General features: G+C 45.4%; 1 protein-coding gene across 2 annotated transcripts in view; it reads right to left on the bottom strand.

Annotated features, from left to right (window-relative positions):
- The window catches only part of BCAR3 (BCAR3 adaptor protein, NSP family member), a 110,320-nt gene that overhangs the window by 62,720 nt on the left and 32,102 nt on the right, over positions 1-15,498 (bottom strand). For both annotated transcript variants that reach the window (XM_032361503.1, XM_032361502.1), the window contains one exon: positions 12,664-12,703. In XM_032361503.1, coding sequence (XP_032217394.1) covers positions 12,664-12,703 — 40 coding nt within the window. The remainder of the gene's footprint in view (positions 1-12,663; positions 12,704-15,498) is intronic.

The following is a 15,498-nucleotide window of genomic DNA, read 5'->3' as shown; positions in this document are numbered from 1 at the left end:
CTAGGACCTAAAATCATGACCTGAGCCAAAGGCAGAGGCTTAACCCACTGAGCCACCAACGTGCCCCTCTTTTCTTATTTTTAAATGAAAATTTAATGTCTCTTCTGTCTTAATAATCAGTATTTTTTAAATATAAATGTTACTGTTTTAAAAAATATCCACTTAGCCAGAGGAAAAAAATATGGATTTAGATCAAGAGGAGCTGATGATCACTGTTCTCTTTATAGAGAGAGTTTTATATATATATAGATAGATAGATAGATCCTATATATAGGCTTTATAACAGCTCTTAAGTAGCAGGAGCCCCCCTAGGACAGCGATGTTGAAAGTGCACCCTATGCGCCCTTAGGGCCTTTTAGGTAGTCCATGAGGCTAAAACTATTTTCATTGGGGCACCTAGGTGGCTCAGTCAGTTAAGCATCTGCTTCAACTCAGGTCTTGATCTCAGCTTCTCCCCCTGCCTGCAGCTCCCCCTGTTTGGGTTCTCTTGCTCTCTGAAAAAAAAAAATCTATTAAATAAAATCTTAAAAAAAAAAATACTGAGACATTTTTTGCCATTCTCACTGGGCTGACACTTCCACCAATAAGGTAAAAGCAATGATGGGGCACGCTGCTAGGACCTTAGCACAAAGCAAGGGAGAGTCACGACATTAAAAAAAAAAAAATTATTTTAGATATTGAAAAAACAATTTTTAAGTACGTCTCTAAAAAAATCGCCAGTTTTGCTAAAGAAATCCTCGATGAAGCCATAAGAATTACTCGCTTTAAATCACAGAGGGACCTTTGCATCCATGTCTCTCTTTAATATTCTGTGGGATGACACAGGAGCACACATGTGGCCCTTCTTCAGCAGACCCAAGTACAATGGGTGTCTTGAGGGAAAGCAACTGTGTGTTCAACTAGCTGCTTTTGCATGGAATGCCATTTTTACTTCAAAGGATGTCTGACAAACTGGTTATTCGGACGTGGTATTTATCTGGCAGGCATTTTCTAAAAAAGGAACAAAGTAAGCCTGTCACTTCCAGAAGAACAATGGACAGTATTTGTTGCCAGTGATGAAACCTGAGCTTTCAATTGAAAAATCAGAATTTGGGGAAACTTGTATTCATGACCATGAACTTGACAGCTTTCCGATACTTTAGTGGTTTTTCTGATAACTGGTGATATAAATGAAAGCGACTTTTTAATATTGTATAATGAAATACATTAACATTTTGAATATCCGCCTAACTCAGGAAACCAGTATGTCTCAAATGCCCAATGCACGGTGGTATAAAGTCGTACACAGGTATGTTCTAGGAGACTAGACACTCAAGAAATTTGCAAAGATATAAAACAATGCCATTTTTCTCATTAAATTTTGTTTTAATGATTTTGTGAAAATGATTATTTTCACAAAAATAATCACTGTTATTTTTAAATGAGTTAACTAAATACTTAAAAATTCCTGTATTTTAATTTCTAATACAATAAGCCAATAGTCAAAACACATAAGAAAACCTCTTTGGGGGTCTCAATAATTTTTAAGAGGGAAAAGGGGTCTTGAGCTCAGTTTAAGAACTTCTGCTCTAATACACCTAAGCTACCGTTCTATGTAATTTTGATTAAACCCTAAGTTTTCATCATATTTATGAAGTAGGCTAACAGAGGGCTCTTTTTATTTTAATAAATAACTTTACCAGAAAAACACTAACCTGACACTAACTAGCCCGAGGCCAGACTCCATCCCAGGACAGGAGATCATGACCTGAGCCAAAATCAAGAGTGGGCTGCTTAGCCAGCTGGGCCCCCCAGGCATTCTTCTCCAGTATTTTTTTTTTTAATTTTATTTATTTATTTGACAGAGAACACAAGTAGGCAGAGAGGCAGGCAGAGAGAGAGAAGGAAGCAGGCTCCCTGCTGAGCAGAGAGCCCGATGCGGGACTCGATCCCAGGACCCTGAGATCATGACCTGAGCCGAAGGCAGCGGCTTAACCCACTGAGCCACCCAGGTGCCCATCCTTCTCCAGTATTATGCTTCACTCCTCTGTGCTCCCATGTGCACCCAATATGGCAGGAAATCCTGAAGACTCTGTCCTCATACGAGACCAGAATGTCCTTTACCACCTCTTCCGCTGTCACAGGTCCAAACTACCCTGTCTCTCCTGGCATTCTCAACCCCTCTCCCTGTTCCTACCCTTGCCCCCCAAAGTCTGCCAGCAACATGGAAGCCAATGTCATCCCTACAGGACTCCACAAAAGTTACATACGGGACCCATGCAATCTGCCCTGTCCCCCTTATCACTCCCTCACATCAGCTTTGGTCACTCTTGCTCAAATTCACCCCCGTCCTTCCAGCCCCGCTGGCCTCATGGCTGTTTGTTGGTGGAAGAAATGAACTCTCACTCCGCTGTCCCTGGGCATACATAGCCCCATAGGCACAGGGTCTTGCCCCTCAGTCTCTAACACACTGATAATGTTTTCTGCTTCACCTAATATCAGCTTCCTTCTGGCCATTTTTTTTTTCCAGGTGTCAAATCACAATTCAGATATAACTTTTCCCAAGGAGACTTCTTGGTTACCACAGGTTAAACGTCAGATCCATGCCAACACCTCACACAAAATCTACATACAGTGTCACAGCAACTTGGAGCTTTTTTCCAAGAATGTAACACAATTCACTCTGTTAATAAAATGCCTTAACTATTTTAATCTGTACTCTTTAAAGCCAACAAAAACCACTTGTCTTTTTATATAATGTTAATAATTTAATATCGAAAGCTCCCAGAATAATTAGACTGAATTGCAGCCAAACGTTGCACTATTGTGACATTTTATTACCACTAGAGGGCGAAATTCAACAGCAAACAAGTCCAACGCTAACAGGCCTGGCTTCCCGTTTGGGAGCTGAAGAGTTACTACTAACTGGGACCCTATAGCTGATGATAAGATCTCCTGAAGAACTGACAGGTCTGACAGCCAGGGGCTCAGAAACTTGCCCAAAGTCACCTTAAAGAGTGTATCTACTTCTGCCTAAATGTGTGAGTATTTAAGATGATAACAGTGATCCCACAATTTTTATCCTACACCAGGCTGGCAAGAGAAGGTAGGCTGAGGTTAGTTATAAGAACTTTCTTGCTTTCCTTAAATAAGATCACTGAAGAATTTCCGGAAAATTTTTAGAGATGGGAGTGTTACTTGCTTTGGGAAACTTTGAGATCTTTAGAAAAAAATCTCATTCCTTCTTCAATTTAAATGCCCTTTGCATCTGGTTTTATGTGGTCATCAGTCAGCCAGCCAGTCACGAAATATTAAGACAAGAAAAGGTCCTTGCCCTCAGAACTCACATTCTAATGAGAAGACATTTGGGGTTTTTTGGTTTACTCTTTGTTTTTTATTAAAAAAAAAAAACAAACACATAGAATTCCCAACAAGTGCTGTAAGCATGATATACAGAGTAAGGAGATAGTAGGACTTGGCGAGGCAGCTCTTAGCAGGGGCGTCAGGGAAGGTCCCTCTGAAGCAATGACATCTGAGTCAAGAGGGACCAGCCACACCGAGCACCAGGGTGACAGTTACTACACTAATATTTACTGAGTGCTATCTGCGTGTCAGGCACGGTGCAAACAACTTCACATGTGTCAACTAATTCAACTCCTGCACTCTCCCATCTAGTGTTAAAGAAATGGGAGTGCTGGAAAACTTTGGAAACTTGCCCAAAGTCACCCAACCAAAAAATGGCTAAGTTAGTATCTTATCTCTGTATCTGCGTTAGTTTCCTGGGGCGGCTCTTACAAAGCACCATGGATTGGGTGGCTTAAAAACAGAAATGTATTCTCTGGGTTCTGGAGGCTAGGCGTCTAAAAATCAAGGTGTCGGCAAGGGCTACATTGTCTCTGAAGGGTCTGGGGGCCACTCTTTCTTGCCTCTTGTAGCTCATGACGGCCAGAACCCTTGATGTTGTCGGCTTGTGCAGGCATCAACCCAGTCTCTGCGGCCACATGGCATTCTCCCTATGTGTCAGTGTCTCTGCACAAATTTCTCTTTTCTTATAAGAACACTAGGCATTGGCTTAGGGCCCACCCTAATCCAGTGTGATCTCATCCTAGTGTGATGTATCTGCAAAGACCTTATTTCCAAATAAGGCCACATTTAGGTACTAGGGGGGCTAATATTTTGCTATATCTTTTGGGGGAACACAATTCCACCCACTTTAAACCATCTGACTTCAAGAGAAACTTTCATGCTAAGGCAAAGATCCAGGGCAGTGGGAAAAGCCAGCAGGGAGGAGTAGAGTGACAAAGGCAAATGGCAGCAGATGAGGTTAGAGGTAGACAGGCCACATGCAAAGGGCTCTAAGGTCCAGTTATAAAATGGGAATCTAGCCTGACACCATAGCTTTAATTCTTGTTTGCGTGGTAGTTTCCCAGTCTCTTTGCCACCTCTCCACCAGCCACTGCTTGGGATCTCAGAGGAGTCTTTCTCCTTCCAGTCAAGGATGAAGGTTGCAGCATAGAATACAAGCAGGAATCTAGCCTTTCTCCACTCATGGGCCAGACAAGGCTCCTGTGAGCACTTCTAGAGGGCAGTTCCACGGTCTAACCTGGAGCCAAACCATCAAGTTCAGGAGGCCCAGAGAGAACTGACTTCTGATTTGGGTCAGGCATTGGGACAGGATTACACTGGCAGAGCAATCTGGCCTGAGGAAATTATCCAGACAAGCCCCAGGCAAGAACAGTCAGGATTCAAGCACCTGTGCTGTCCCCACCTCCCTTTCAGGCTGCAGAACTGAAGGCGTCAGATGTGACAGGCCCAGTGGGGAGACGCTGCTCACAGCAGACAGGTCCACCCCACGAGGTGCTGAGATGCATCCAAATCATGCAGTGGGCTGCCACAGCATCATCTTTGGGATTGTAAAAGGTCTCACAACCTGCATGAGGACTCCCTGCTGTGTTGTCAGGCAAGGGGAAAGTCCTGTCAATAACGCAAGGTAGTATCATGGAAGTGTCAGCGTGAAAGTTTTTGCTGAAAGCCTACTGTGCGTTCTTCAGAGGTGAAACAGGGACAGTGTAAATGCACAGGGTCTACAGCAGGAGTCTGCAAATCTTTTCTGTGAAGGGCCAGACAGTAAATATGTCAGGCTTTGCTGCCCATTCTGTCACATCTACTCAACTCCACCTTAATGGCGAGAAAGCAACAATATGTAAATGAATGGGTGTGGCTGTGTTTCAATAAAGCTTTATGCAGGTTGGAATCTGAATTTTAAAGTTATCTCATTCTTCTTTTGATTAAAAAAAAAACATGTGATGAAACTAGATATGATCGGGAGGGAGACAAACCATAAGAGACAATCTCACAAAACAAACAGGGTTGGGGGGGTAGGGGTGTGTGGAGAGGGTGGCTGGGTTATGGACACTGGGGAAGGTACATGCTATGGTGAATGCTGTGAAGTGTGTAAACCTGGCGATTCACAGACCTGTGTCCCTGGGGCTAATAATACATTATATGCCAATAAAAAAATAAAAAATTAAAAAAAAAGACATCTGAATTGTAAAATCCATTTTTAGCTTGCGCCGTACAACAACAGGTGGTTGCCCAGATTTTGTCTCCTCCGGCCGTAGTTTGCTGATCCTCCCAATTCAATGATATCCCCAAATGCTCATCAACTAACGTAATGTCATTCCGGTAACAAGGTCTCCAACTGGAAGTTTCCTGTCCTCTCTTAAAATATTCACTGGCTTATGGCAAGATGCCAGGCACTCTGTGAACTCTGGAATCTTCCCTGGTTTCCTCTCCCTCACCTTCTCCAGTGAAGCCCACATGTAGCTGTCAGCTCATCCAATAAAATCGCTCTTAATTCTCTGAAAGGCCTCAAGCCCTTGCTCTGACTTTCCATGCCCACTGCCACTATCTAAGGTTAGGCTCCCAGGAACACTTGGCTCCTACAGCTCGCTCCCCCGAGCAATTACTAACACATGGTATGGGCTTCAAACTATCTGCTGAATGAGCCTGGCCGCAGAATACCCACAGCTCAGCATTCTCCATGTGATCAGCAGTCTGAGGTGGCCCGTCTCAAAACCAAACATTTCTCCTACGGGGAGGGCGGGGGGGGGGGGGGGTGGCATCACCTAAGGGCTAAAATATGATGAGGTTTTAGATTGCTTTTTTAAAGTCAGGCTCACTAAGGTGTAATTTACATACAGTAAGAGTCACCCTTTTGGGTACCATCAGGTGAGCTTGGAAACAACCACAATCAAGGTATTTCTATCATCCTAAAAGTTCCTTTGTTCCCACTTGCAGTCGACCTCTCCCCTACTCCTTTTTTTTTTTTTTTAAAGATTTTATTTATTTTTTTGACAGAGAGAGATCACAAGTAGGCAGAGAGGCAGGCAGAGAGAGAGAGAGAGAGAGGAGGAAGCAGGCTCCCTGCTGAGCAGAGAGCCTGCTGCAGGACTCGATCCCAGGACCCTGAGATCATGACCTGAGCGGAAGGCAGCGGCTTAACCCACTGAGCCATCCAGGCGCCCTCCCCTAACCCTTTTTAACAACTCATCTGTTTTCTGTCACTAATAAGTTTTTATAGGCATCCCACAGTCCATCTTTTAGGCTGACCATCATGCCATCCTAAGGTGTACGATGGTTTCTCCATTCACCAGCTCAAGGACATCTGAACTGCAACCAGTTTTTAATCAATTATAAATAATGTCACCATCAACATTCACATACAGACTTTTAAATGAACGTTTTTCATTTTCATGATAAGATTTCACTTTGTGTAAATGACCGCATTTTGAAAGACCCTGCAGCAAAGGATTCCACTGAACGAAGGGCTGTCCTCTGTCCCTAGTTTTCTGTTTCCCCACCCTGCCTCAGCAGTTTTTAAATCGCAGTGACATTAAACCTCCCAAGAAGATCCAGAGAGAATGTTTTCGGGGTGGAGTGGGAGAAGTTTGGATGGGAGCGCTCTCCCGGGGCTCTAAATGGGAGTCCCCTCCCCCCTCCCGGGGCTGCTTCACAGTCACCGCGGGCGGGCGGGCGGGCGGGCGGCGTTTGATCTCTGGCTCCCCCAGGACGGCGCTGGCCCTGCGGATGTGCACACTCAGGCAAAAACCTGCAGAGCCAGCCAATCGCGCCGTTATTTGGTTCCTATAACTTGCTAAAATCTCACGGAATGTACAGCGTGCCATTGTTTTTGTAAGTCCCTTTCATGGCTTTGTCAGCGGGCTAATTCAGAGCAGACTGGCCTGTTTTCTCTGCTGGAAGAAAAGGCGTTCGTCCAAAGCAGCTATTTAACCGTGACCATGGCTGCGGCCATCTTGAGCACAAAGCGGGAGGCGCAGCCTCCCCGGCCCCTCTCCCAGGAGCTCCCCAACGCCTGCGTGCACTTATTCTTGGCTCTGGAATTCGCATAATTACTCCTCTTTTAATCCGCTGGGTGACCTAATGTAGCCCGCGGCCGGGCTGCAGGAAGAGGCCTTGCGGAGATCTGAGCCTTGGGCAGCCTGTCCTATCTCTAAGGCCCTCTCCGAAAGAGCATTTCAGTGCGTTAACCCCCTCAAGGACTGCTTGCCAAAGCACTCAGGCTCGGGAGCTGCTCCGGCGCACTGCGTGGGGAGGTGGCGGGGGCTGAGGCACGGGGAGGGAGGGGACGAATCCGTCAGAGGTGCAGGTCCCCACGCAGGATAATGGCTCCAGTCCTGTCCCTTCTCCCAGCCTGCGAAGCTCAGAAACTGCAGATCGTTTCATAAAAGCTCACAAGTGGTTCTAGCAAGAATCCACCCAGGCTGCCTATAAAAGAAAGGATATTTGTTCACTAGGAGGCTAACCAGGGACAAAAGGCTGCATTCCGTCTTGACACTTGCTAACTGCGGTCGCCTGGAGAGCAGGCCTTTGTCCACAGGCAGGGCGCTGTTGACAGCCTGGCCACGTAAATGGGCTTGCCTACATCTTGGCTAATTTGAAAAACAGTCATCCGGATTTTCTTTTCTACTTGGGTTTATTTTCTAATTTATCTTTCTGAAGGGCCTTTAAAAATGAAAAATCTATCATAAACATTTCTTTTAAAGGAAAAATCACCCAGCTCTGCCCCAATCACCACCTCCCTAAAAAAATACACTTTAAACCATTCCCAGAAAAGAGATGCTTTATTAAAATGACTGTAAGGCTTGTATGTGAAGAAGCTAGAAAGAATCTTCAGTCTATAAGGAAGACAGGTACAAAGGGGGAAAGGACAAGAAATAATATGAATTTATAACATTTAGTGTATGGGGAGACAGTTCTTGAAGCCTAAAAAAGTAGCCCCAGGAAAAGAGTGAAAAGAATGATAAAGAGTGAAAACGAAAGTAGGTTTTGTGGGTTCAAGAAGGGGTTACAAAAGTGAAAGCATAATGGATCTGAGAGCAGATGGAGGAGTGTTGAGGTGCATCCCCAATTCTGTGAGGTACTATGATAGACCCGCACTTATTAGCTCTCACATCCTTGGTCTTAATGTCTGAGACACATGTTCCAATCAACATGCCCCTTCCACTCATACTGACTGATATCAAGAATGGATAGATTAAGAAACCCTTCCCACTTGCTAAAAAAAACTTTCCCCTTTAGCCTATCACAGGTCTAGAGGACCCTAAAAATGTTCAAAGGACATTAACCCATCCCCTGATGTTCTAGTTGTGACAAGATGGCGCCTATAGAAAGAACGTAGTAAGTCCACAGGCACAGAGGGTGGACGGGATCCTCTCCCTGAGGGTTCTTCAGGGTTGTATAACTTGGGAGTCTGATCTGGGAAGGTTAACACCCTGAGCTATTATCATTTGTTCACATTTTAGTACAATTATTTTATCAAATGTTCTAAGCAGTTACCTGACACAAGTCTAAGAAACGACACTGAATAAATACATTGCAATGGCGGTAAGAACATGGCAAAAACGGAACAGGGCACTGAACAAGTCAAACAGCCCAGAAGATAAAGCCTTCCTCACAATTTTGCCTGCAGCTATTTCCTCCAAAAGCTATTTCCTCTGTTTAAAAAAAAAAAAAAAAGAAAGTTTTTATCCCCGGTAAGGTATGCTAGGTACGCAGAGGAAAATTCCAGAGCTGTACACCACTAAGCAAAGTCACAAATGACTAAAGAGCAGGAGGAAGGCGGAGGTGCGGTAAATGTTTCTGCTTTCCAACCTGGAAGAAGTGGTTTCTTTTGCAGTGAAAAAGAGAGTGGATTGTATTTCATTACAGCAAAAGACCTCATGATTACACAAACCAGTTAAAATCAGACTTTCAAGATGATCATGTTTTGAACTACTGTGGGGGAATTTTAAAAGTAGGGAGGGGCACCTCAATGGCTCAGGTCATGATCCCAGGGTTCTGGGAAGAGCCCCGCATCCACATCCGGGCTCCATGCTTGGTGAAAAACCTGCTTCTCCCTCACCCTTTCTCCCTGCTTGTGTTCCCTCTCTGGCTCTCTCTCTCTGTCAAATAAATAAAATCTTAAAAAAAAAAAAAAATGTAGGGAGAAGCAAGGGCTCAAAAAATAAGGCAAAACTAGAAAAAGAAAAAAAAAAAAACTCCTCTATTTAACAGAATTACAGAGACAGACATAGCAGCAAATGAGCTTCCAAAATCCTCTGGCTGGTTTGGAGCTGCTCTAACTTTCTGATCACATCCAAACATGGAATTCAGCGGGTAGGGTCTAGGTGCTGTTGGGAGGCAGCAGGAAGAAAAAGAACCTCCATCAGCCTGGGGCTTCTCTTTGCCCGTACACATTTCCCTCCATCTCCAGCACAGAGGAGCTGCTGGTAGCCTAGCAACAGCAGACCGGTCCCCTTTTACTCCGGATTAATGTGCCACGATACAGACTGCACAGAGTGTTAGGAGAACACAGAGTACAAACTGGACCGAAGTGAATTTTGGATTCATTCTCTACCTAGCTCTCTCGGTCCCAATACTGCAGCCCCACCCTCCACCCCCGCTCCCAGTGCCTCAGTTCCCCCAGGCGCACGGAAGCAGAGCCATTCCCAGATAGACAGATAAATAGATGGATCCACTGATGCATCATCTCTCTCTCTCTCTCTCCATCCTGGGCACTGGGAAAACCAGGTGAGGATGGTTAGAAAGTCTTCCATGGGAAGGAGAAGGCATCTGAAAACAGAGACCTGGCACTGGGTTTCTCCACAGGATGAAAGCTACTGTCTGTCGGGCCACATCTGGCTGCCTCCACTGCTGTGAAGACTCTCCATCAGATATCAGACCACCCCCATTTAAGAGGTCCCTAAAAATGTGCTCCTTTGATTTTTCGGTTTTTTTTCAGGTTGATAAATCCAACTCTACCAGAAGGGGACCCAACCTAATATAATGAATTTTACAAAGAATCTTTACTTTTCTACACGTCCCAGAGGCTTTAAGTGCACCAGAAGCTCGTACGAAAGTAACAGCTCAAAGTCAGGGGGCACCAAACTGCATTCCAGTTTACCTACAACTGTCTCACATCCCTTGATTATTTTCAGTCACTCTCCAAATCACGAGGTACCACCTGGCACTGATTTACAAGGCCTTCGAGACACGGACTCATCAGCCAGGCTTGAGAGGGCAGCCAAGTCTGAGGAATGCCAGGAGGAGCCTTCACTGGCCCAAGAAGCAGGACACATGGGTCCATTTAGACCTTGAGGTCGAAGGCCTCCATGAACATGCTTTCCGAACTTCAGCGCCCATAGAAGCAAATGAAAATACCCCACATCTGCCCAATAAATCCCCAAACCATCCCTCCAAACCAGGGGCAAAGGGAGAATAAAATAAAATAGATATTTATGTGGTGCATCTAGGAGGAGCACAGAGACTTCCTTTATAAAGCCCTGACTAGATTCAAACAAGGCTGGGAGCAAAGAGTGACCTTCAGAACACCTCAGAAGGTCCATGGAAAGAAGTGCCTTCAAGCCACCGAGGGCGGTCCCATCACATCTCACTGCTGGGGAAGACAAGGCCTGCCTAGCAAGACAGATGCCACCGAGAGTCCCAGTATATTTTCCCCCTCAATGCAACTCAACTTAGTATGAACGACATTCATGAATGAGACAGAATAGCTTAAAGAATACTAAAACAGATCATTCCAGAATCTACGTTTAGCTTTAGAATTCATCACCGGATTATCTTAAAGGCTTGGATACTGTGAAAGAAAAACCAGGTTCCTGGAGTACGGGAGCCTGCAGCGGGAGACAGCCACTTTCAGAAAGATGGCATGGGTGCTTTTAACGGGCTGCTGTGATTTACACACTGCCTAATTCTAGGGCACAGTTCTTATGCCATGCTCAACCCAAAGCATAGTCTCTGTGAATAGCAGCCACCACCACTGCCACCACCGCCCCTCCCCCCCCCCCGCCAACTGATGCTTTGCAGTGTACAACCTGCAGAAAAACACAGGTTGTTGCATGCAGGAGGCACACAGACATCCTTTCTAAAGCTCTCTTGTGATTCTGACATGACAGCCATACAGGCTTAGGATTTTACATTTGCTGCAGTGATACTACAGTTCAGACAGACTGGGTATGAGAGAGGAGAAAGGAGTACCCACTTCCATTCCAACGAGCTTTATTACGACTACTTCAAGTGACTAAGTGATTCTACTGTAGCTTTCTCCTTTATCATCCATCCTCTGGTCTAAAGAGAGAAGACACGCCAAGAGGTACACAAAAAAGTAACAGGCCTAAATACTCCCAAACTGTGACACGGCCCTTGAAATAAAGAGGATGGAATGTGGCTCCTAGGACACAAGCCCCTTCAAACTTAGCACATGCCATGATTTCTCCTAAAAATTAAGGATGTATGTTGTCATAATGCAAGAAGCTAAGTGTGACAAATCAGAGTTCTCTTTTCTGTAGTAAGTACCAGGTTTCAGTTCTCAAAAATAAAAGAAAGCAAACATACACACGCCAAAATATGGGGGGTTGGGGGGGCTGGTAAAAGGCATCTTTTCTTTCTGCTCAGAAGGAAATCATTGATTCAGAGTATTGACGGTTTAGAAGCAATGAATGTCAGCCCCCCTGGAAAGCAGCACATGACCACAGCTCCTGGTCCTAGATGAGCTACTACTACACAGGACGGTGGCTGCCAGAAAGGAAGGCCGACTCAGAAAACCTCAGGGAGCCTGCAGTCCTCCACTGAGGATAAGCGCAGGCTCACAATTCATTATCTACCAGCTCCCCAAAGTCAAAACACTCTGAAAACGGAAAGATTTTAAGTCATTTGGCAGCAAAACAAACCTGACGTCATCTGGTGGCAAAGCGTGAGCTGAGCTACATAAAATCATTTGTAGTCTATTTATCCCACTTTGTGTGAATAGTCTCACATCTCACTGCTGAAATAATGGCTTTGAGTCTGGAATGCTGACCCTAGCTAGACGCCTCTGAGGGTCTTATAGATGTGTACCATATTACCTTTCCAAAAATTCTGAATTCTAAAACCCATCTAGCCCCGAGGGTTTCAGATAAGAGGAAAAGGAACATAGACCTATGATAGGATGATGTAAGACCCTTAGAAAAGTTACTGAAGGCCCAAGAGTCAAATTACCCCCTGGTTGTTCCAATCTGAGCAGTTTTCTTCACAGGCCAGAATGCAGCATTATTTGGCAACACTGTGGTAAAAATGGGAAATCTATTACACAGGCTCCTAGTTCCACGTTAAATCCTGGTTTCCTACCTTCACATATTCCAGAGCTGGGTCCAGAAGATGCTGATCCCTGGAAAGAGAAAACACAGTGTGAGAACAATTGGGAACAATGCATTCTTGTGCTGAGTAAAATGTATCCAACAGCATGTTCACCCTGTCACCCTGTTCGTTCAAATTATTAAGACGGGCCCACCTCCCGGGCAGTACTCAGAGCAGACAGATGAGGAAGTTAGAACAGACACAGATCCCTTTTACAGTGTGTGCTGGGGGTAGGGCTAGGGGGTAGGACACCGCCCTAATCCACCTAGAAGCTCCACGGGCTTTCTCATCACAGTCAGGCTCCAAATGTTAGACTAGTTCAGATGCTAATTCTACATTCACTTGAGCACAAAAATTAGCCTAAATATCTGAAGCACAGAACAGCAAGGATGACAGAAGTGGGTGGGAAGCAGAAGTGGAAGCCCAAATGAGGGGTCCTCTGGACAGAGGCTCATGCAGGCCCAGTGGCTTCCTAAGGTCACCCAGTTGCAGGGGCAGAAGATGGAGTCTATAGACCCAGCTCTGCTTCTAGACCACGTCTTCCTCTCTTTTATTTATTTTTTTTAAGATTATTTATTTATTTATTTGACAGAGATCACAAGTAGGGAGAGAGGCAGGCAGAGAGAGAGGAGGAAGCAGGCTCCCTGCCGAGCAGAGAGCCTGATTCGGGACTCGATCCCAGGACCCTGAGATCATGACCTGAGCCGAAGGCAGAGGCTTAACCCACTGAGCCACCCAGGTGCCCACTCTCTTTTTCTTTTCATTGCTACCTCGATTACCCCCCACCCCTGGTGTCAAGTGGAGCAGGTCGTCCTCATTCTGTTTGGTGCCCCAGTACGGTTCCCTCTCCATCTAACATCTGCTCGGGTCTGTCATAATACGACGTCAGGATTACTCAGACAATTACAAGTCAACAGCAGCAGGTGGCCCTGAGAAGGCTGACTTCTTCCAGAAATGACAAGAACCGACTAGGGCAAAGGAGAGGAGCAGGAGACGTGAGCGCGGCCCATTGGGAGTGCCTGCAGAGTTATAGTGAGGTCGTCTCTCAACAGAGCATATGAAAAGACAGCTAGCTGCCTTCAGAAACTTAAACTTCAAGAACGCAACACATCCCTGCAAAGACGCCATCCTTTCTGAGAGGGCAGACTGGCTCAGAAGCCTGTGAGGGTAGTCTTCTCCATGGAGAGGGTCTTAGTGTAGCCACAGAAAGAACAGGTGCCTCACAAACACCCCCAACAAGCAGCTTCCTCTGCAAGGGTGGGCTCCACCCCTAAACCCTGGTGGTGGACAGACCCCGCAAGATGGCAACCTTTCTTCCCGGGATAAGGGAGGATTCTGGTCATTGCCTGAGCACAAGGAGTCCCAACCCCCTGGCCCAGGGATACCGCCATCTTGTGGAAATGGATGCAACCCCCAAAGCCATGCTTGGCTTGGTATGACTGTCCCTTCAGGGCTGCACATGGGGGCACCTGTGTGGAGGCAGGCTGGCATCCAAGATGCTCCTCTCCATGGCAGTGGATGTGGCTCTGAAGCGTGGTTCCTCAGAGGGCCAAAGGCTCTGAGACCAGCATAAGCCCACGGTCCCTGAGTGCATTCCCATTAAAGAGGGATATAAACCAGGCTTTGAAGCCTGAAAATTCTCTGCCTTCAAGTTCATTTATTAGGCATCTTTTCCCAAAGCACTGGAGTCTGGGCTGTGCCCGGTCACCACCTGGGCCACATGTCCTGAACACTGTGTCAATGTCATCAGGCTTTGCATCCGCGGAACCACCTAATCGGTGACAAAAAACTTCGTGGGCACTTCGGCTGTGCTCCCTTTTAAGCTCTTAAACCCCTGGTTTTCTCCTGAATTAACATTTCAGGCTTATAGCTATCAGTCTTAGGCTAATCATCTGGCCCAGAGGTCTGGCCCTGCATAGGCAGGAAGATGCTTTAACCACCGAAATGCTGTTCTCATCTTCAAATTTCTCTGTTTATGTACATTTAAAAATGTGCATTATATACATTCATACACCCATGTCTTAATGCATGGGTAAACAGGATAGGAATGGTGGGGGGCTGAAATCAGTGGTTCCCAAATGTTTTTTGGTCTCAGGATCTCTGTACACTCTAAATGCTAAGGACCCCAAGGAGCTTTTGTTCACGTGGGTTATACCTACTGATTACTAGTATTAGAAATTAAATAGAAATTTTAAAAATATGTATTAATATTTTAATAGCTATTATTTAGCTATTCCTTGAGCTTCATTCCATTCATTTTTTGGAAAATATTTGCCAAATACCAAGACTATCATATAGTCACTGTTGTCATTTTAATTCTCCTTTTTTCGGTGCTCAAATGTCATTCTTTTAGTGTATTTTTTTTTTTTTTAAGAATTTTGTCCAGGATCTGCTCTTCTTACCAGATTTCACTCTAAAATACTTTTCCTTTCACCTCTGAAAGCTGAAACGTTCCTTTCTTCCTTTTTCTACAGATGTACCTGGAAACTCTCTGAGCTAGTTCTCTCAGAACAGGGCCTTCAAGTTCTCTTGGGAAGAGGTAAGGTAACCAACACAGACAGACTAGGCCTGGAGCTGTACCTGGTGGTTCCTAAGGCAGCACTGATTAGCAGGGTCCCCACTCAGAGACAAGATCTCCTGGAAGCAGGGCAGCATTTGCTCTCTCATCCACAGAGCCCAGCACCAAAGAGCCTGGGGTGTTCTCCAAAATGCCCCACCCCCACCTTAGAGAAACTTCCTGTATGCTTTTTTTTTTTTTAAGATTTTATTTATTTATTTGACAGAGAGAGATCACAAGTAGGCAGAGAGGCAGGCAGAGAGAGAGAG

This window comes from Mustela erminea, chromosome 10 (assembly GCF_009829155.1).
Source record: "Mustela erminea isolate mMusErm1 chromosome 10, mMusErm1.Pri, whole genome shotgun sequence".
Lineage (NCBI taxonomy): Eukaryota > Metazoa > Chordata > Mammalia > Carnivora > Mustelidae > Mustela > Mustela erminea.
The sequence above is the reverse complement of the archived record's forward strand: the minus strand, read 5'-3'. Positions and strand labels throughout refer to the sequence as shown.